General features: G+C 41.7%; 1 protein-coding gene across 1 annotated transcript in view; it reads right to left on the bottom strand.

The window, feature by feature from the left end:
- Positions 1-146: 146 nt before the first annotated feature.
- The window catches only part of GNB4 (G protein subunit beta 4), a 30,700-nt gene continuing 7,172 nt past the window's right edge, over positions 147-23,674 (bottom strand). The window contains exons 2-10 of the mRNA XM_085069083.1: positions 14,906-15,002; positions 10,733-10,771; positions 9,922-10,028; positions 9,044-9,107; positions 8,141-8,303; positions 7,892-7,958; positions 7,552-7,753; positions 6,159-6,375; positions 147-4,962 (exon numbers count right to left, since the gene is read on the bottom strand). Coding sequence (XP_084925209.1) covers positions 4,856-4,962; positions 6,159-6,375; positions 7,552-7,753; positions 7,892-7,958; positions 8,141-8,303; positions 9,044-9,107; positions 9,922-10,028; positions 10,733-10,771; positions 14,906-14,962 — 1,023 coding nt within the window. The 5' untranslated portion in view covers positions 14,963-15,002 and the 3' untranslated portion in view covers positions 147-4,855. The remainder of the gene's footprint in view (positions 4,963-6,158; positions 6,376-7,551; positions 7,754-7,891; positions 7,959-8,140; positions 8,304-9,043; positions 9,108-9,921; positions 10,029-10,732; positions 10,772-14,905; positions 15,003-23,674) is intronic.

Consider the following 23,674-nt stretch of genomic DNA (forward strand, 5'->3'; position numbering starts at 1 on the left):
TTTGGCAGCTCTGTCCAAGACCTGCACATCACTGCCAGGTAATGCAGATCCAGGACAGCTTCCAACTGCTGCTGTGTGGTTGCTTCATCCCCACCCCAGAGACACCTGCAGAGGCTGCTTGAATACAAGTGACAGCTGACCCAGGCTGGTTAAAAGCACTTGTTTATTGGTTACAATATCAACTCATGGCAACATCTTTCACTGAGCCACTGTACAAATACAAAGAAAAAGATCCATCGTGGGGAAAAAAAAAAAGCTATAAACAAAGTTCATAGCAAGTGATTTTTTTGTCACAGGGAAGTCTTTTTACAACAGCACTGTTAAAGAACAAATGGCACAAGTCCCTGGTTTTTTAATAGCTTAAATAAAAGCTTTAAGACTGTTTCTGAATACATACACAATCCAAAGGCAGTGCAGAATCACTTCATAATTGGTAACATTACTGAAGTTTTCCAAAGTAGTCAGCAACAAGTAAAAACAAAACAAAACAAGCTGATGAGAGATGCTGGGAACTGAAGGCAAAGTAAAATCAGGCATGTTTAGAAGCATTTTGCTTTGGACTCCTTTGGATGTAATATGTACTGCAAGTGTTCAGATGCTTTTATTTAAAAAAAAAAAAAGAAAAACACAAAGAGAGCACCATTGTGTAAGTAAAACAAAGGCTTGAAATACCTAAGACTATTCCACCGAAGTCCATATTAGTTAAAACCTAAACATACTGTGTGGTATAAGAATGTCAGGCACATGTAATCTGTTATCAGTTATATCAATTAGTAACACTGTTCACACATTTACCATAACAACACTGCATTAACATTCTGCATGTATTTTACATAACCAGCAATTGGATAAAAGGCTCTGGTGCCTCTGAAGTGTAGGAGGAGTGTGACCAGCATGCATGCCAGAGTACTGGATACACAGTGCACCATCAACCCATGCTAAGTACTTGTACAGGAAATGCTATCTCAAAACCAGCCATTCTGCTACACAACCATTGATACCAACTAGTCCAATTAGCCAATACTCTCACCAACATCTTAAAGCACAGCACTAAACCTAGTGGAGGTGACAGTGTCCCCAAAGAGGACAGACTACAACTCTTGGAATGTTTTCACAATGTTTTCAATCCACCTTAAAGTAATTAATGTGAACTTCATCGTGGGATGAGCAGTTACACAACTGAAGTAAGGAGTCAGCTACTTCCAACCCATGCACTACAGTAAGGACACACTGGGACCTGAAGCTGCACCAGCTCAGCTTTGCCAAGGCAAGGTCAGCCCTGTCCTGCAGCAGGGAAAAGCCTCTTGAATTCATGTTCCCTCTGGAATGGTACAGATCCTGTCAATGCAAGGAGCTATCGGCTCTGCCAGGCACTGCCATGGGTCTGCAGTTAGCACAGCAGAGGACAGCAAAGGGCTGCAGACAGATGGAACCAAGCCCCATGAAGGACACAAGTCACCATCAGCACAAAGCCACAGCAGCTTTTTGCGGTTTCCAGAATCTCAACCACTTTCTCCACCAATAAACAGCCATCCAAGGCTACGTGGGAACATGCCCAGGCTGGGCACTTGCCTGAAGGGAGCACTCTCTATTGCAAAGTTAAATCACATTAGAAAATGCTGACAAACTCTACCAGAATAAAATAAATCTTGTTACACCAAGCACATGGTTCTGCTTCCTGAGCCATAACCAATTGCCTTTACAAGAGAAGCTGGGCAAGAGTTACTCTGCCACTGTTTGGCACAATGCTCTTGGCTACTCCTGTTCTGTAATGACACAACTTATTTGAAATTCAGCTAGGGATGTCGTTTGGCTACAAACTTCTAAAGCCAGTGAAGATGTGCCCACTAGTGTTGCAAGACCTGCTGCAAGTGAGTTGGCTGTCGCAGTGCAGAGTCAGAAATCACACAAGCTGCACACCTGGGCCCACGTCAACTGCAGGCACACACCAGTTTCTTTGAAATTCAAAGCTGGGGCAAAACCTTTTAAGTAAAATCTATCAAGGGTTATTTTATTACCTTCTTTTAGGAGGAGTTTGAGCTTTTACTATAAAAGCCACCTCCATTTTAGCTGGAGCCTCAACCTCGAGAGGTCCCTGCCAGCCATTTGAAGAAGAGAACGCCACAGCCTGAGTCATTCTGTGGCATCACACAGCACCTGAGATACTGAAATCTGCAGGCTTGAAAATAACCCATGGCCAGGGCAGCAATGGAACAGCAATCATCACCAGGGCAGGATCTTCACAGGCTTCCTACAAGCCCCAAAGACACACCAGATGCCATTTCCCTAGCTGTGCTCAGGCTTCTTCTAGGTTTCATGTGCTGACACAGGAGCCCCTCAGACCTGGGGTGACTGAGGAACAGAGGCAGGCAGAGCTCTGTGATGCCATTGGACACCTCAGCAAGTAGTTGGCATTCCTTGGTATTTATTTTAAAAGCAGCTGAATCCAAGAGGCAACAGCCATCCAACAATGACAGTGAAGTTATCTGCAGTAATACCTGTACAAGAGCCATTACCACTGTTACAGGCTACCTGAACTGGTAAGAAAAGTTATATACAGCTGTAAAATTGGTTTTGGAGTTTCACAAGTAGAAACCAGTTTTAATACCAGAATGTAAAAATGGCACCTGTCTTGGCAAAGGTGTTGACTAGGAAATTGGTTCAAAACACACTTCTATGGAAAAAAATTTTTTAGAAAAAGAATATTTTCTTAAAATTCCTTAGTAACAAATTTCCAGAATGATTCACTCAAGGCAGCTGTGAGTTAAAAAAAAAAAAATAAGTGCACCACTAAAAAATAAACTGAGTCTGCAAGATCCCAAAGAGCTGCTCACTTAAGAGAGTTACAAGAATTCCTTAATAGTTCTGTTAATGCAGACAGATCACAAAGCAAAACACTGAGGAATTCCTGTGAGACACAATACAGTGGGATTTTGGTCCTATACCACAGGCTGCTGTTAGGAGATGTTCCTTCTCCAGTATAAGAAATGCCTTTTTTTTATTTTAAAAGTGAATTTACCATGATTGACTGGTACATTTATTGGCACCTTCACCACTATAGACATGGCAAGTTTACAGGCACAGTCTGGAAGTACTGAAATTTAGGATTAAAAAATGTCACAAACTTGACAAATAGTCATCTCAGCCAGAAATCCATTTGGATATACTACAGGATTCCAGGCCCTTCTCTTTACTACCTGACCCAGAGACACCCAGACTCCCCATCAGTTCCAATGAATGATGACTAACATCATCTTCCAACCTGATGATTTGAAATTCACCTTGTCTTTAAAACAAGTCACTTAAGAGAAGCCAATAGACCTTATCCCCTGGTCCAAAATAGCCACAGACGTTCAGATTCCCAAGGGAACATCCACTGTGAGTGCAGACATGCTGCCAGGCACCAAAAAGTTAAGCAACCTCCCTGGGCAGTTTCAAATGGACATCAGTCACTTGATTTTCCCATCTCTGCACTCAACTGTACTTGGTCAGATTTATAAGCAACTGACATCAGAATCAAATCAGGAAAGGAGCAGAAATGGCGATTTACAGTGTCAGAGCTGCAGAACAACTGGCATCTAGAAACCCCCTTGGCACAGCCCTTGGTGACCACAGCAGAACAAGCACAGCCCTAAGGCTCTCCTGGGGAGTTCTCAGGGGTCACCCAGGTGCAGTTTAGTTACACAATTCCTTTGGTAATTCACACTGCACTGAACTGACAAGCACTTTCGGCTGTGGTGTGCTTTGGCAACCCCTGAATTTGAAGGGCAATTACAAGCAATTAACTGCACAGTTAAATCCTCTTTAGGAATTTAAGCAAAGTCCTCCTGAATTTCTCAGTTGGTGTGGAATGAGCAAGCTCTACAGAGACACTGCTCTGGGCTCTGAGCAGCAGCCAAGTCACTGTGAGTGCAGATCAGCAGGAGCCTGTGATGGGCCAAGCCCACCTGCTTGGCCAGAGCTGAGCTGACCAAAGGGAAAGCACTCAGCCACTTGGCTTCTGTACCCATGGACTGCATGGAATAACTGATGCAAAAACCTGCAGGGAGGAAGCTACAACTTCTGGAACTGGATTTCTTTTATTTTCCAATTATTTCTGCTGTTGGTGCAAGTCTACCTGGCATTAACTCCTTGGTGTTTGGAGGTCATGACTGCCAACAGATGAACCAGGAACCACTGGCTTGAAGAAAGAACCCTCCTGATCAAAAATAGGCAAGCAGGTCAAGAAGTGAGTGAATAAGGCGGTAGGTATTAACTGGGAGTCTCCAGGGCCTTTAAAAAATACAAATGCCTTCCATTATAAAAAACACATACATACCATTGGCTTCACTTTATCTACAGTAAATTCACAAAAACATTTAAAACAGCAATCTAGTTCACCCACTACAAAACTCAGAAGTGACATCTCGGGTTAAAAGCAAAGCTATAAATGTAGTTCCTTAAAAAATGCAAACATATTTCTTTACATACAGACAAATGTTACATGATTGGCTGCTATAATGTGTATATTCTGTTATGTACAAAAAAAAGTACAGGATTAGCAGACTGAGCACAAGCAAAAAACCCTTCAAGGACAATCTAACCAAACCACCAAAACAAAAAGACTGGCTCTTAGTTTGTCGGTCACCATGATTATGTGTGCTGGCCCCTTTTAAAAAGTCAGTGATTTCTTCCCCCCTCCCCTATTTCTTCACTTGATTTTTTTTCTAGTTTACAGAAAGCCTTTTTGTGTAATAATCAGTGAATAGAAAAACTTCACCTGCAAATACAAGGTAGAAATGTTATTTCACAGCTATAGGCTGCAGCATTGATCTCTCCAGATCTCAAATGGAGAATGTACATGTTTGGCTCCCAGTTAATTCCAGATTCTGAGAAAACTGTCCCAAGACCCTGTAGCTACAGCCATGCCGTCATCAGTAACACCTAAACAGCTGACACGGTTGTCATGGCCAGCAAGGACACCTGGAAAAGAAGAAGCAAGGGAAGTTTAGTGTCTGCAGGATGTCAAGCACTTCAGTTGTTACTCTGCTCTCCCAGGTAAGTCTTAAATTTACTAAAGAAGATGCAAGGCAAGATCTTAACCCTCCTTTTTGTCTTTACCCTGAAGAACCATACAGACTGTAACAGCCTTATCAAAAAACCCAACAATAAGGTAAGTAAAAAAAATACACGCACAATATTGCCTCCATGTTTCTCTCTGCCCCTATGACTTCTCCTTCCTGTCCCAAAGATGTCCTCCCTTCTCAGGCTCTCTACCTGTTTTCCCCCATTATCTGCAGTGTTGTCCGCAATTTCAGCCATCAAGCACTTCCAAAGTCACAAGTGATGTCTCCTGACAGAGCCCCAGATACATTAACTACCTTGAGTTTCCCAAGTTGTGCAAATCCTAGGGATTAAAATTTCCCCACATATTGTAACCATCAGAAGACCAGCACTATTCTGCTTCTTTCCTGCTTTGGTTCTGCTTTCCCTCTACCCCTTCTTGCCCTTGTCTGCTCTCCCAAAGTTCCCCATCCGGGTCTAGCAGAACTAAGGAAAAGGATCTATTTTCAGTCTGGACAGCAGAACTGATGTTCAGAACTGAACCAGGCCCCAGCATTTAAGTTACTGTAAGAGTGAGAAAGAAACAGCTGTGCTATAAACATGCTGTGTCTTGACAAAAGTGACTAATTCAAGGACCAGAAGTTTCCACTTCCCCTCTCTCCCAACAGCAGGGAGTGCAAAGCAAAAAGACTCGTGTAACTACATCTGAGTTAATACCACTTCTGGGTGCAAAAGTCAGTGCAAATGTGTAATTTTGCATTACTTAATCCCATACACTTCAGTGAAATACATTTTCTGTAGATGCAATTTTGGACAGCATTCCTCAGCCTCAAGAGCTGGGATCTCCCAGCACACAGATCTGTAAAGCCCAGGAAAAGGCCTGTTCTCCTGACTCATCTACTGCTCACACCCCAGAGATGGAACCAAAATGCAGTGTAACATCTGGAAGACACAACCCAACGCACTGAAAGGATGCCATTCCAAAAGAAAACAGCATTAAGAGGAATGGAGCAGATTCCACACCATCACCACCAGCACTGGCACTGCCCTGGCTCTGCACTCTGCAGATTTTGGTTGTTGAGGCCCCAGAGAGCTGCCAGCAGCTGTGTCCTCACCTGCCCTCTCCCCTTTGAGGGTGTCCCACACGTTGCAGTTGAAGTCGTCGTATCCCGCGAGCAGCAGGCGGCCGCTCTTGGAGAAGGCTACCGAGGTGATGCCACAGATGATGTTGTCGTGGGAATACATCATCAGCTCCTGATCCGCCCGCAGGTCGAACAGCCGGCACGTGGCATCGTCAGAGCCCGTGGCAAACGCGTGTCCGTTAGGGAAAAACTGCAAGTTTTAATTGAGACACAAGAGTTTGACACCAGGAAAATACATGATGGGCATGTGTTAGTTTAAGAACGTCGCAGGATTGTTTTATCAGGGTGACCAAAGGCAGAATGTTTTACTTTAAAGAAATATTTGCATGTTAAAGAATGCACATACACAGCTATGCAAGGGAACACCTCTGGAACAGCACTGGGGACACCTGAGTGATTGGAACTGCACCCAGGCGTTTCCTGTGTGTATAACAGGAGTGACAGGGGATGCCATTGACTCCTACAAAATGAAGCAAACCCCAGTTCTGCTCATCCTGGCTGAAGTGGAACACAATGTTCCATCCTGAGCTGGTCAGCCAGGTTGGCTCAGCCAAGACAGAATACTGCAAACAAGCAATTCAATTTCCTGAACAAAATCTACTCCAATTCCGAATTATTCTCTCAACAGTGATATTGATTGAAATGGGAATGGAGAGAGCCCAGCACATCTCAGGGTCCAGGTCTAAGTATAGGAACTGCATTTTTGTACTGGTCATGTGCTTGGTATTTTCTCAGTCTTAACAATTCTTCATGTTTATTAAAAACAGATGCAGCTTTGACTTAGATTTCTTTCCCTATTTACCAGAGCTTGGATCTTGCAGATCAGAACATAGTGTTACTATGACAGAGAGGAAATATAATCCAGTTTCTAAATATTACCAAATTATTCCAAGGAATATTCAACATCAATACTGATTTTAACTTTGAATTCCAGAATATTTTGCTGGAAGCTCTTTTTGTTCAACAAAAAACCTTTAAGATGAGGATGCTTGGCTGTGTTGCACCTTCTCAGCATAATACGTTAATCTACAATTTTTAATCTGCAGTTTTAACACATTGCCACACTTCAAAGTTTCCCTAGTTCATTCTTCTTAAAAAAAGTGATGTCTCACTTGCTGAGCAAAAACACAGGTGAAACTATTCCAGGAGCAGCTCAATGCATCACAGATTAGGGCAATAATAATGCAGTTACAAAGCAGATTGTAAGTTATTACAATACCTTCTCCGTTACATACAATTTAACATTCTCTACCCTAACTAATTGATTTTAAATCAAAGTAGCTCAGCAGACGCTAAGCTGAATTCATGCAAATGTAGCCTTTATCCTCCCCCTTTCTTCCCACAGGGAAATAGGAGGATCACTTACACAAACTGCATTGATGTCTGACACGTGCCCTGTGAACGACTGCCTGCACATTCCATCGCGGATATCCCAAAGCTTCGAGGAGGCATCGCAGGCACCCGAAACAAAAGTCCTCATGTCTGGACTTAGAGAGAGGCTCATCACATCCCCAGTGTGCCCAGTGAATGTGGTGGTCTGCTGGCCAGTTTCAATATCCCACAAAGCACTGCAGATAAAGTGACAGCATTAACGCAGTATCTATCATTGTTTCAGATTCAAGATTTAAATACAAATTGAGGCACTGGAGAGAGAAAAAAAGAAGAAAGAGGAGGTGGGGGAAGGCCAACAGAGCTCAAAAACTCACCAAGTGGTGTCTCCTGAGCTAGTGACAATTTGGTTGTCATCTAGGAAGCGACAACAGGACAAGTATCCTAAAAACAAAACAGTTCTGTAAGGTTTTGACCCAGGAGTAATGCCTGAAGGTTAAAATGCAAGAACAGCATCCAAGCTCTCCCACAGCCAGTCCATAACCAGCACAAGCACTGCCCAGCTCAAAGCAGGACCATTTCCCTCGGTGCAGCAACCCAGCCAGGGGAAGGCAGAGCAGGCTGACCTGTGTGCCCCGGCAGCTCCCGGCTCACTCGCACGTTGCCCTCCCTGGTTTTGAGGTTGTAGATGGAGCAGATGTTGTCCAAACCTCCGCAGGCCACGTAGTTGCCAGAGGGAGCGTAGGCACAGGTCATCACCCAGGAGGACCTCAGGGGGATGGCGTGCATCTGCAGGGACACAGAGTGTCAGAGCACAGCAACACCACGGGCACTGAGCAGCCCAAGTGCCACTGTTTGGGTTTGCAGCATATTACAAACAACTCATTTCATTTTACACATCCACACAGCCCTGGCTGACAGACACCAGCAGTAACTGCAGGGCAGATATACAGAACTTCAGTACATTATTTCATGGCAAAGCTATCATGAACTTAAACATTTACAACATTTGTTTATTCTAGTTAGATTTCTCTGTCCAACTGCTTTACATCTTTGAACTATAGGCTGTGAGCAGGATGGTTGTACCCATGGTGACTGGAGAGTTTATAGAAGCAGAGCTCCACTCCATAATACCAAAGCTTTTTCTTAACATCTTTTTTTTCTTCCTTCTTCCTTCTCTGCCCTCAAACCCAAAGCACTCTTGTAAATTCTGAAGTTGTGTATTTCCAAATTTCAAAACCAAATTAGTCTCAGAAGCAACACTACACAGGCAGATAGCTACAGCTACTGCACTACCAAAGCAAGAGTGAAAATGTTCAACACTACTAAGTAATTACCTACTTCACAGACACAACCTGCAACACATCACTAGTGCTCACCTAGCCATGAAAGGAGCAAAAAGAGATTTATGTCTCAGTGAGAAAGACTGCTTTTGATTTTTGACTTTCAACCATAGGAAAAAATAGACACAAGCCCGCTCAAACACACAACTTATACATGAATTATTGACAAGGATTATAAATAACTACCTTATTTGTTGTATAACTATCCCAAATAATTAATTTTCCATCTTGAGATGCACTGACTAGTAGCCTGAATATGAACACAAAATAAAATATGTTAATATAAAACAAATAAAAAATCTCAAAATAGACATACATCATGCATGATTACCAAGTGATTCAGAAGTTACATAATTTCTTTATTACCCTCTGCTTTTTCCTATTTATTGGAAGGGTGCATTTGTTGGAAAAACTCTGCAAAGGTCTAGACTTCCATATTACCTGACTGAGGAATCACACGGGGACTCGTGATTAAAAATGAACACAAGCAAACCACTTGTTGAAAACATGTTTTATGAAATCTCCCCATAACTGCTTTCATTATTCATGTAAGTACACAATTACACAAAAGGAAATAAGGAATTTAGGCAAAAATAAATCTTGAGAACAGATTCTAGATTAATTCCTTTCTGGAGGACACAACACAGACCAAACCACAAAGCAGTGTTTACACCTCACCATCAATTGCTCTAAAGGCAGCAAAACAAAAAATCTAAGTTACTTCTCCCACTATTTACAAAATTTCAATGAAATAAAATTTGTCTGCAAAGTTTTTAAATCCCTACCACAGAAGTTACATAATTATTCAACACCTTGGAAAATATAATATCCAACATTCAAAAAAATATGCCTCATCACATACCTTCTTTTACTTAAAAAGACTCAAAAACTTCAGTTAAATTTGAAAGAAGGCATAATATCTACAGCAAGAACAAGCCAGTGGTGGTCTGTGATCCTCTGCAAGGGCAGCAACACCACTCCCTGAGGCTCCCAGAACCTGATGTTAAACCCCAAGCTGCCAGTCTGATCTCCAAAGGCCAGGTTTATGGCTGCCCTGTACAAACCTGGAGTCAGATCCCCAGTGCATGGCATAGATTTTGGCTAAGTGACCTCGGAGCGTGCGCCTGGTTCGCATTTGGATTCGACCCACTGAGTCCAGACTTGTTGTGATCTAAAAATAAACAAAACAAACCCCGGAGATAATGGGAGCTATTTTTAATGTACAAGATAACAAAAATACATTTGAACTTTGATAGAGTATTATCTGTCTTGGCACGCAACAAAAACCATATAAAATAGGATACTGGTGTGTACACCCAGCAACACTGACACAAACAGATTCTACAGAAGACAGATATAACACACTTCACAATGGCTACAATGAAACTTCAGGAAGCTTTTTGAAAATACTACTACATTATACAATTTCAGGTTATTAAATATAAAAGTTTTCCATTTAAACCAATGAAAGAAAATGCTCCAGTATTTATTGCACTGTTACTTTTTAAAGCATGGAAGAACTTTAAATGCAAAATAATTCTGTTTCCAAAAAAGTGCTAAAAGATGTCTATTAAAGTCTTTCTAAATATATTTAACACAATAAACATCCTCTACTTAAAAGGTAAACTGGAAGCAGGATCCATTAAGATGGTGGAGAGGCTTTTGACTGGTTGGGTTTTTTGCTGTTTTGTTTATTTGGGTTTTTCTGCTGGGGCTTTGTTTTGTTTTAAATAACTATAAATACACCGTACATTTCCAAAGGCTTCTTTCATTTTATTCTTTCAGTTACTGAATAGGAACATGTTACAGTCACAAACTGATATTTTTATTTTTTTATCTATCAAGTAACAGTCCATACAAAGAACAGGAACATACCTGAGCAAGAGTTGTGTCACTACATGCTTTCCTGGCATCCTGAAACAAAAGAATGGAACAAGTTGAATTGGAAAGGCAACACTGAGCATCAACTGAGAGTGTCTAAAGGAAAAGTAACTCTTGAGCTAAATTTCAACACACTCAAAGGCACACACCACCAACAACTGACATGCCAGTATTCCTTCTGTCATCCTAATGTTTTACTGTTTTATTGTTGAAGGAATCTAAAAAGCAATGGCACACAACGAGGGGTAGCAGAGGAAGAGGGATTTAAGAAGGGCCATGCCCCAGCAGCCTTTGAATCTCCCTTTCTACACACTATGGGATTCAAAGGCATTTGGAGCCATCCTGAAGTCCCAGTGCCTACCCTTTTCCCTGTATTCCTTCCCTGGGGTGGATGTGCTTGCTCAGGGTGTGCTGAGCACAAGGGAAGAACTGATCCACCTGGAAAAGCAACCACATATTACAGAGGATTAGCAAGCTCTGTGCCACAGGAAACTCTTGCAGAAATTAACCCCCCTGCTGGTTGGGAGAGGCAGGGTGAAAATCAACAGGCAGCATCGGGCAGCAGGACAGACAGCAGGATTACCAAAGCTTAAAGTGGTGATGTACTTGATACAAACTGAAAGACAAAAAATGGCCCAGTAACAGCCTCACTCATTTCATGGAATGGGTGGTGCTCAGATCTCTATACAGACACTCCATGGCTTTTTTTCCTTATCTCAGACTCTACAGACACAGGACTTGTTTCCTGCATGTGATTCAACCCAACCTGGAAAACAGACTTGCCTTTCATTTGCATAATCAGAGTCCCAGACTGAACCTCTGACACAGGTGAGTGCCACTGAGCCTCACCTGCAACACTCTGATTGTGCAAGACCTGGATTTAGTCACAGCTGTGACTGCTCTGCTCTCCTGCAGATCAGGCCCCATCCTCAGAACACAGCAACAGGCACATGGTCAGCACCTCCTCCTGAGAAACAGGGCTTAAACCGCCTTGAAATTAGACAGGAACCATGCAGCACAAGTTAAACAGGGTTTAAACTGCCTTGAAATTAGGCAGGAACTGTGCAGCACAAGTTGAAATTAAAAGTATCAACAGCCAAACCAAAGGAGCAGCCACAGAATCCTCTCAGCTCCTGGCAATTTCTCCAACCTGTGTAACCACTGAAGCAGCCACCCAAACATGATGGTGCCTCTTGACCAGCATGTTGTGTGTCCCTCCAAAGCACAGGCTGTGCAGGAATGGCAATGTCCCCTTTGGGAGCAGGAATGGAAACGTTTGTTTGCACATTTTGGAGCTGCCTCAACACGTTCAGGCTGGGATCTTCAATTTTTTTCAAGCTCTTGCTTGAGAGTTACTTGACATTGCAACTTTAACATTTCTTAAGTGCATGTTTATTTTGAACACCCTTTATAGCTCTCCTCCCAAAAAGCAAGCCTGAGAGTGGATTAAGTCATCTCAACTTATTTTTATAATGTCTGAACTGTAGAAATATTTATAAAATGTTGACGTCTGGAATCAGGAGGGGTTTAAAATACCAGAGCAGCAAATCCCTTAGCACTCAGGACTTAATTCATCCACAGGAAGCAACACACTGGATTTTAAAATACTTTACTTGTTTGATTTACCAGAAATACTCAAAGATGTTCAACATAAAATGAATTCTGAATGCAGTCTGAATGAAACAGAGCATTTTCTCTCTTTAAGAAAGAGCTATTAGCAACTCCTATATTTGAGGCTAATACTTGCCATACAATCAGCAAAATTGCAGGAAAAGGAGAGTTTCAACAGGCTATTTTAATTCTTACATTGAAACTGTATTTCCACATATGCATCATCATAACAGAATCATTAGTGTCAAAACATAAAAAAGCTCCTCTCTGTAACTGCAGATTTTTCTCAGTTCATGCAGGAGACAGTGAAAAATTTGTTATAAAAATCTATCTGCTTGATCAGTGTCCAGCCCCACACTTTCCTAGCACTCACCTCAGATTGCAGTTTTTTCCCCAAACTACACATATTTTTTTAAATATAGTTTATGTTGTTAGTCCAAAATGGCTGGCTCGAATGTCACTGTGTAAGTAACACTTCTAAATTAAATAATTATCCTCAATTTCAGTTCTCACAGTGAGGACACATATATCACATGGGAACTTCATCACAGAGAGAACTAAGTATCAACATGAACCATCAAGTCATCTGACAGATATCTGGCAATTCCTTGATCAGTGTTCCAACTTCCTGCACTAAAAGTTCCTGCAGTCTCAGGTTTTGCCTTGATTTTTCGTGATTGTATTTTTAGAGGAAATATCAGATAAAACCCAAGAGTTGTCAAAAACTAAGCAAAATGCTAGCTATACGTGAAACATCAAATGCTGTTAGTGACCTCATCTCTTATTAGGAGTGGATCAAAAATAATTACTGAAAATTACCAGCCCAGTAGATACTCTGGACACTTAAAATCCCCCATTTTCTCAGATCCTGTATCTATCCTCTTACCCATCCCAAACAAAAACTGCACAATGATTTAATAAGCAAGAGAAGCAGTCATCTACACAAATATGAAATTGAATTATTTGGTCAGAAAGTTTCATGTACATTAAGTCATAAGGAGCATTTTTGATTGCCTGTTAATCTGAAGTTAGAATTAAGCACAAGGTATCCAAGCCTGCACTCAGGTCCCAAGAAACAATCACCAATTGCCAATGCTGAGCCAAGGGAGTCCAAAGGCAATCAAACCATGGTTACTCAGCTCCATCTGATGGATCCAGTTACAAGTTTGGGCAGCAGAGTTACAAAGGAAATGTTAAATTGACCTAAAGTCACAAAATGAAGTTGCTAATAAAGGGCCAATCAGATTTTTATGCTCCAAAATTTGAAAAGAAGCAAATGTTGCTGCAGCACAGTCTAAGCCCTCTGACTTGCCTGGTCACTCTCTCTTTCACACAATTTTGCATGAAACCAGACTGACTGATCACCAAGACTGAACAAAGACTTAACTGGCTCCCCTCAATACAACAATGATAAAGTCTTTATGCAGCACATGGAAGAAGAACTGAAGAATTATGCACCCTTTTAGCAGTGCAATTCTATAATAAAGCTTAAATTGGAAAAAAAAAATATTTTCAGCTAAAAATGATTTGTATCCTTTACAGAGCTGCTGGAAGGAGCACCCAGTGCCACAGCACTGCCTGATCCCCACCTTGTCTTTCCACAGTGCATTAAGTGAGAACAACAGGACACAGAGCTCTCTTTGGATGGCACTGATGGAGCAGCTTTTGCCCCCAGCACAAGTCCTGACACATGAAATGTGTTCAGCACATGGCTGACACCACCAAGCAGCCTCACACTTCACAGGAGACACCACAGAACAACTGCTGCCAGCAGATGCCATGCTAAAAAAAGCCTGTGTGCAAGCAACATATTCCAAGAAACCTGGACTCTTCAGTGACAGGAATGTTTGCAAATAAGGCATTCCCATGTAAATCAGATTTATGAATGCTTCGTGCTTTGAAAATCTTGATTAAAAATAAACAGACTTTGAAGATCCTTATTATACTTTACTGAAAACTGCATCACTGAATTATAAAGGCATGTTGCAAAAGATTCCTGGAAAACTGATTTTGGGCATGACAGCTCATACTTGGTTTATCTCCACTGAGTAAATACAACAAAAATCCAGCACATAAGGGGGCATCAGCATTTAATAAAAATAAACTCAACAGGAAGCCAAGGAACAGTGCTTGTGGAAATGACATCCACCCTGGAAGGCTCTCTCACACTCCCTGCTTTGACCTCAGGCTTCTCAGGGGTCACTTTTAGCCCAGGAACAAGCTTTTCTAAGACCCTTAAGGCAAACTATCATGCCCAGCTTCTAGAAGTTTGCTGCTCCCTTCTGTTTTTAAAAACCCAGAACATAAAACCTGCAGAAACACACACACCCCCTAGCACCAAAACTCAGTGAACTTCAACAGGAAACAAAACATTTTGTTCAAGAAATATTACAAATGCATTTCATTATACCAATGGCTTTTCTGATTTTTAATCAAATATTCTGAAAACACTATAAGCTCTGCACAAGTTAAACAGGAACAATGGATAGATCTTTACAGTTTATTCCCTTAAAGGAGGAACTTTCTCACGGAAAATAAGCAATTCACAATTCTTACTCTGATTTGGTTTCGCAGCTGCTCTGCCTCCTGCCGTAACTGCTCCAGCTCACTCATCTTCAGCCTCTATTTTTCACACTCCACTGGTGAAGAAAACCTGCCAATAAGAGGAAAGAAAGAGATACTGAAAGTTATTTTTCTCCTCTTTAAAAAACAGAACAAAAAAACCCTAAGAACCTGTGTATAGATATATCTTTATTCTGCTTTTAGAAAGGCTTCCAAATAGGCATTCCCTTTAGTACCCTGGGTTAATGAATTTGGCAAGACCTAAGTGATTTCAATTCCTGAATTACCACGAAAAGCAGAATTAAGTGAAGTCTATTTTGAATATAAAAGCAACTGTCAACAGACCCACCCACTGTACTTTATAAACCTGTTTTGTAGCACCTCCTCTGCTCACCCGCCCAGAAATCTCTCAGTCTGTGCCCTGGGATGTCAACACAGAGCAGAGGCTGTAGGTCCTCCAGTATTTACCTCTGGGCTCAACGGGGCTATGATACAATCACCTTGCACAGGACAGCCAGGGCAGACTTGGTTTTAATTAAGATGGAATTTTTGAATCCTAGACCACAGCAGATTTTCTCCACTTTTTTCTCATATTTTTCTCAGGCAAGGCACAACAATCTTTTAATTTCAAAAGCACCCACAGAGTGAGAAGGGATAGCAAAGACCACACCATCCCTAAAAGCACCCCTGTGCTGATAACAGCCCTCAGCTTCCTAAAGCAGTTGTCATCCAGAAGAGGACTTAAAGCAAACTTAAAAAGATCAATTAACAGTAAGACCACATGCAGGCACACTTTCAGGCTAGTAATTTTTTCTCAAATCAGATTTTTGCACCAGATTTTTTTCAGTGTGTTGAACAAAGTTTCCTCAGATCAGTTTTCAGGTTTTTTATCCCCAGCACAGCAGTGCAGGCAAACACCACTAGAGACCTCTTAAGTCTATTCACACACATGCAGACTTCAATATCCTTGCAGTGAAAGTAACATCAGCAAGTAAATTGCTCACAAACAAGCCAGGCACTTATTTGTAATTTTTTCATGACAGAAAAAGCACACCAGAAAGGTGATAATGGTGGTCCCATGACATTATCTAAAAAGCCAAAACACTTCTAGCTTATAAAAGAAGACAGACAAGTCAGACTACTACTCACAAAATGAAAATTGAGGAAGGAAGGAAAAGAAGCAGGAAGAAGAACCTATTCAAAACGTTAGTCTACGCTTCCTATTTAGTCCACTGAAAAATGGCCAAAAAACCGAGGAAAAAAGGTCACAGTGTGTCTGGTAGGTTGCAGACCTCCAGGGAAACCCCTTTATTTGGTCTGGCTACTGGTTCTCTGCAGGTCAGTAGTGATGTCCTCTAAAAGACTGACTCTGGAAAGCTTTTTGCGATCCATAAAACATGACACTCATAGATTAAAAGAGTGAGAAGTTCTGGTTCATAGCAATCTGTAATAAAATAATCATCCTTGGACTAACAGTTTATACAAGTGTTTGAGAGCTACAAAGTTTATTGTTGCTAAAGAAGGAAAGTATCTTCACTTACTATGCATCTACTTCCTTCGAATCTCAGCCTCTGTGCTTCCCACAGGTATCACTTCAAGTCCATTTCAGAATCAACTCACAAACATACATAAATTGGATCATCTCCAAATCAAAATACATCCTTATCAGTAAGAGGGAGGGTGACTTAGGTCTAACTAGTATTTCCAGCTATGTGTAAGCAAACTGAGGTTCACACCTTTCCCTTCCCTAAACCCCTGCTCAACTACAAAGATGTTGTAATTCATATGTGAATTCTCTAGATTACTCCATTTCCTACCACGTTCCCTTTTCAGATGGCCAGACTATATAACATTGCTTAATGCACAGCAGGCATAACATACAAGTCATCAACACTCGTGTCTAATTTTAAAAAGTAAGCATTAAAAACATGGCTTTAGCACACAAGTTAATCACATACCTTTACAGGCTATCAAGTTTAATTACAATCTTAATGCCTTTAATGGGGGTACCTCTATGAAATATAGCCCCATTTTCAGTTCTGACAGTGTCATATTAACCTTTTCAGTACGATTTTCCTTTTTCATTCTAGAACCTACTCAAAGGTAACACAGACAAAACCATGTTCTCAAAGGTCTAAAACCAGCCAGCCATGCTGCCTGCCAATGTTTGGTAGTCTCGTGTGCTATTTTTAACAGGAGATAAAGATTCCTAGCAGGGAAGTTGATGTACCTCTAATTTTCTGAGCAGGGAAGTCAGCTTCTGCCCTGTGATGTGCCACACACTTCAGTGCTCTGTAGACAGTCACTTGAAATTCTCACAGAGAATAATTCATCATAAAGAAAGTGACATTATTCACAACTGGAAGCACGCATGGCCAGTCACAACCACCCAAAGTTGGGGGATTTTTCTATTCATAGGTAAAGCTGTGAGCAGATTAGAGAATGAGCTGTAGCATTGCACTGATCATCAATGACCATTCTGCACATAAAGTTAATGCTAATTAATGTCACTCCTATCAGCACTGTTCACCACTAATGCTGCACCAGCAGCTACACAGCTGTTAAACTTCACAGCTTGAAATCGTGTTACACTTCCCCGTATTCCTACACGGACAAACTCCAGAAGCCTTCTCACTCACCCACATGTCTTGTTTAAAAATAATTCTGAAGTGAATAAAGGACAATGATCCTTCATATTTTTCAAAGAAAGTCTTTTTAGTAGTGGAAAAGCCCTAGCAGCACCAGCACGTTCTAAATCTGCAAAGCCTTAAGCATTACTGCTCAGCAGAAAGGTGTCAGTGGTTCAAGGTCAAGCTACACTTCAAAGAGCAGAACAGCCTTCAAGCCAGCACACACTTCCACAAAATCCAGGTTCACTTCAGAACTGCATTACTCTAGCTTTAAGCATTAAAGTTTTTTTCCAGTAGACAACATTGGAACAGCAAACTCTGAGATATTAAGCTACGTATAAACACCAAGATACTACAGTAAACAAACTAAGTGCAGTTCAACTATTAAATTGAAGTGTATCCAACAGTGTCCACTGCCTGGCAGCAGCTCCCACTGTAAAAGCCTGAGTGTTCAGATCATCATCCACCATCAAGTATTTAGCAGAACTGGGAGAAAAATGCTTCCACTTGGGATTTGTACCTTTTTTTCAAGCACTATTTTCATGAGCACACAGGAAGCTAGAGAAATTGAGTGGGTAGGGAGGAAGCTCTCATAGATGCATTTCCAGATTCACACTAACTCTGCAAGCAGCATCTCTGAACTCCTGTCAGACTCCTGTAGGAACATCTTACTGATGTCACCAGTCAGGACAGCAACACAGGAAGATAAGCACATGCTTGGAACTGGATGCATCTGTGTCTGTTCTAATAATTCTGATGCTCCAGCAGTACGGTTAAAGAGAGGTAGTTATGTGCAAAGACCATTAGCCAGACTAGATTTACTTGCTGGAAAGTATTGTTTCTAAGCCTATCAGTGAGGTGACCAGTGAAGCACAGAACACAGGACTGAAATGCCTGGCAGCACTGGCAAAGCAGAGGCTCCATCCTACAAACCTGTCCTCAGTGAAGGGAAGAGAGACATCAGCACAACCTTGCAGTGTGCTACCAGGCATCAGGAAAACAACTTGGGTTGTATCAGATCAAATACTGGGGCTGCTTTGACAGGGCTTACAAGGATTGCCAAGAACAGAGGTGGTCTCTGTGCTGCAGATTTTTCCTCCTACAAATTACTGAAAACCTCAGTGGATTCAACACCAACCCATGCCAGGTTACAAAGGGCACATGATGCCCATTCACTCTCCCCTCCAAGATCAAAATTCTACAGCCAAGAAGGAGTACAGCTTCACAACCTGGAATCATCTTTATTCCAAACATGAACTTCCCCAGGAGCCCAGCTGTGCCATTCTCAGTCAGACACACAGCAAAGCCATCAGCTCTTGCACCTGGTATGGGCAGAAAGAGTGAGTGAGGATTCTTCTTGCCATCTCAGGAGACTGGGGGTAACGTGCTGTCTACTTCCCTGACTTATTTGTATTTTTAATAAATGTTGATTCAGAGAAAAAGAATATTCTGGGTTCACTCAGATGCAGAATACTAGTGGTATCTGCTTTTCAGCATTCAAATCATAGCACCTCTGATGAAAGAGATCAGATGCTTCTCTTCAAATGCAACCCCTGATGTGCACCATGTACTATGAACAGCTTCACCTGCTGTGAGGCCTCGAGGGGAAGAGCAACAGGACAGGGAAGAACTTTTTAATACCTTGGGTAGCTGAGGGTGTGCCACTGCAGGACACCCCGAGCATTAGGAAATGGGGTCAAGGACACAAGATGCTTCCATCAGAAGCAACAGCACAGGGAGCTCGTTGTGAGCATAAATTTTGTGGAGCCAGGGAGGCACATCCTTGCCCTCAGTCATTTGTAGGCTGAACTGCACCTCAGTGCAATTCCTCCTCAGTGGACTAGTACAAGTGAATTTACTGATACCAAAATAAAGTGCCTCCCAAGGCAAAATAATTAACTAAGTCAGATTCCACAGTATATCTAGTGCCAAGAAACCCACTGGCAGGCTTGAGTGCTCCACAGACAAATTACTCCTTACACTATTCCTGATTCAGTAGCAGCATCATTTGCTAAGAGTTTAATTCTTCATTATACAGGCAGGCAGTGACAAATTACCCCAGGGTCTTGTCTCCAAAGGACTCTCCCTGCAACCTGGGGACTCAAAACTTTGTGGCTGGCAAAACACCCTTTTCTCTGCAAGAGTTACTGGAGCAGTGTAACTACACCCCTCCCCACAACAAAGCGTTGCTATTTTCGTGCCAAATATACAGAGATTAAAGGAACTGCAGAAAAAACAGTCTGTTTCACTGGATTCTTAACAGCTGTCAACCAGAGTTATTTAGGTAAGAATTTAATTTCATAAAAAAATCAGTCCTTTAGAACTGAAAGAAGTGCTTACCTAGACGTATCAAGCTCAGGTTTTCAACTCCTATGCAGCAAGAGCTCAAAGTGATCAATAGACAGCAGAAGAAAGGAGGCTTCACATAGTTTTCATGTGATCAGCCCTACTAGGGATCACACAGGTGGCTAAACATAAGGAATGCTAACTATAGCACTGTACTAAATATAGGGAAAAGACACCAAGAACTACTCCAGCTCTCTCAAGGGAGATATACTGGCACCTCGCAGACACTCAGGCTGTGGACAATGGGTTCTGGCTCTGAAGCTGAGCCCTGCCAGCGCAAACAGACCAACACTTTAAATATTCAGGATGTGCCAGAGAGGATTTTGATAACACATTTTTTTCATTTAGTGACACTAAACAAGACTTTGGCAGCTTTGCCCAGTCATTTATGTCTCCCCAAAGCCACGAATAGAGAGGAAGAACAGAGAGAGGTTTTATTTCTTACAGCCTGAAAAGAATGGATTTCACATTTTCAAAATCTACAGACTTGGACACGGTGGACCAAAGCCCTACATCAAGTGAAATCTCTGCCTGCACAACAGTCATTTAAAGTAAATGCATTAATGCTGTGCTGTAGTTATACACCTTCATACACAAAAAGTATTTCAGGTGGAATTTTACATAGTGTATTTTCTGTGGTAGAGCTGTTTGAGAACCACACACGCACACTCAGCTCTCCACTGAGGAGAATGAAACATTTAATGGCTTTTTTTACTATACCTTGGCCCTGTGCTGCCTCTCCTTTGTTTCAGAGACCTTTCCAGCTATCCACTCTCCCAAGCCTTCTTTGTTCTGACTTGTAGCTATACTGCATCAATAAACAAAGACAACAAAGCAAGGAGCTTTTATACTGGTCAATATCCGAATCTCAGCAGAGTTATGCTGGGGTAAGTTGAATTAACAGTATACAAGGGCTGTAATTGCTCCATTGTGTGCCTTGCTCTTTCCCTCTCCTCTCAAACCTCTTCAGTGCATCTCCCTAGTTTCTTTATCTTTAATGTATACTTTTGAGTGCACTAACTGCACAACATCTTACACATACCAGTTAAGAGAATAATGATTACTACCTTAAAAAATGATTATCATTAAGAAAATATGCCTAGAAATCTTAACGGAATCTTTTCCTTAAGATTTTTAAATGTTCATTTTGTCAGAAGGAATGAAGTGCCACTCTGATTTCCGATCCCCAGGCAGATGCAAAGGAGAGTTCTCCCATGCTCAGGGCCTCTGGTCTCCCCAAGAAGAAAACAGGAAGCAGCCTGGGTGTGACCTCGCTCGCTGAGGTCAGTGCTATTGTTGCACTTCTGCACATTTTGGAAGTATTTTAAAGTGATACGTCTCCATTATAGCTTTGGTACAAAAACAGGAAATAATCAACCAACGCCTCTCAAGAGGAAGGGTATGAGCAGAACTTGCTTGAACACTCATTCCTCTAAGAGATACCATCCCCAATTTTCAGGGACTGATGAATGCGTGTGCTCAAAATTACATGGACAGCTGGAAAGGAGATGTCACAGGAGAGACTCAAGCAAACTCCAAACGAGTGGGATTGAAGTCTTGCCTCTTCCTGAGCAGTTACATCAGGGACACAACCCCATCCACCAACCAGGTGGCACAAGCAGTTTCAAAGCAACAGCATTGCTCCTTCCTCCTTTCACCAAAACACCTCGGACCTACTCATCATAAAGAACAGAAATATGTGCCATTTTACACACTCAGCCGGTGATTTTAATACGGCTTTGAAATAAAGCCTGCCACATCAAAACACTTCTATTTACCACAATAGCTACTTAGAGTTATAAACAGAAGTCATCTGAATAAGACAAATATAAACTCCTGTGTTCACCTTCAGACTTGAGCACTGTAAACATCATCCTTGAGTGTTTTTGAGCCACAGAGGAAGCAGCAGCCTGAGCACATCCTGCGGTGCTGCCGCATCTCGAAGCCATCACTGCTCACAGAGAGCAAACCCACACGGTTTGGTCAGGCTGGAACTGGGTCATCTTCAAGGTCCCCTTCCAACCCAAAGCACCCTGTGACCCACAGGGAGCAGCCCAACACAGCAGGGCATGGCCCACATTGGGTTTGGTGACTGGTTTGATTATGGTTTCCATGGAGGACAAACACACCAACAAACACTGACCTTGTTGACAGCAGTCGCAAAACAGACAAAGGACATCAGTTTAGAAATCAAACTGAAGTGAGTCTTAGGTTTACTTGTATAAAAGCATTGCTGACTTGAGACTGTTACCCTTCATTTGGCTGTCAGTTCATGAGATTGATGTCTTAAGCTCAGAGATATGAGAGTTTATTTCTAAAACCCAGCTAAAGTATAAGCCAAGTACATTCATAAAACACATACAGAAAGGCCTTACTCTTAGCCCACACACAGCAGATTCTAGAAAAAAAAGCCTCAAGAAATTCAGCGCTAAGCATAAGGCTGAGAAAAGCACAGGAAGGAAGGAATTTTTTAAAGCCATGAATATTTCACAGTCCAACAGTGATTTTTCCAAAATTAACATTCTTGCATCTTATATTCGTTATGTTTGTTTCCAGGTCAAAATGTTTTGGTACATAAGCACAGATTTATTTTTATCACACTCCCTGCAAACAGAACTTCATGTGAAATTCAAATTTTCCTGTCTTTAGTGACTATAACAATGACGCCCCAGTAAAAACTTGGTTCACTGATCTCAAGACAGTCCATCACTGAACAAATTATTATTGGTTCTGCAATTCAAAACACATAAGAAATTGCAAGAAAGATCTTAATGAAGCAGAAGATATTACCTTAAGTAAGAAGACAGAGATGGTTCCAGTCCAATTTCTTCCTTGAGGACAGACAGGTGGACACACATACAGAGTGAGCTGAGGGTTTTTGTCTTTTCAAATACCCAGCCATACCCAGAAGCTATTCTAACATTTTACTAGGAAAAGTGTACTGCAGAGTGACAATTCAAAGTCATTTTGAAAGACTCTCATTTACATTTAAATCCATCTCCAAGCAAGTTTGACTTTGGATTTTTTTAAGGGGCTAATGCACTGGTATTTACTGAAGTGGCATCATGTAGGGCCAAGCAGTGCTATGCATATAAAATCTGGTCTGGCACCTACAGGCACAAAAGATTACTGAAGCAGCCTCCTGTTATCTGAGAGCAAGCAGACTGCACAGTATGCATGAAAAGCACCAAGTGCACAGAAAATTTCAGGTTTAAAGTCAGTGGAGAAGATACACATTAAGAGAAACTATAGTGTATAAAGGAAAAGTGCTTCCATTCAACTCAGATTGTTCACTCGCCCGCAATAATTTCTGGCTGACAGTTCGTGAAAGTGGAGCATTCTCACACTCTTGAGGAGCAGAAAGCCCAGCAGTACCAGTTACACTCACACACTGCATCCTTTCAGATGTCTCAGCAGCTCGGGAGAAGCCATGCATTTGATGTATACATGGTCCCTAGCACCCTTCTCTCCTCCCCACGCAGCGCCCACCATGCTCCCTTGGTACCGGAGTGACAGCAGGGCATTATGTGCTGCACATCACCACACAGCTGAACTCAGCTTACAGATGGACCCTTTCACAGGAAAACAAGAAAATACAAACATTTGCGTTTTTCTTTATACTGATTTTCCAAAGATCAGATAAAAGTATTGCCCTCAGGTCTGATTTTAATTTTGGTTTTGGTTCACAATATATTTCTGGTCAATTAGTTGTGATTCGAAGCCATGCAAATTAGGTTCTTTTCCAGACTAGAGTTCAGGCTACTTTAGTAGGCTTTACTAAATTTTC

The sequence above is a fragment of the Lichenostomus cassidix genome, chromosome 9 (assembly GCF_008360975.1).
Source record: "Lichenostomus cassidix isolate B80296 chromosome 9, HeHo_3.0, whole genome shotgun sequence".
Lineage (NCBI taxonomy): Eukaryota > Metazoa > Chordata > Aves > Passeriformes > Meliphagidae > Lichenostomus > Lichenostomus cassidix.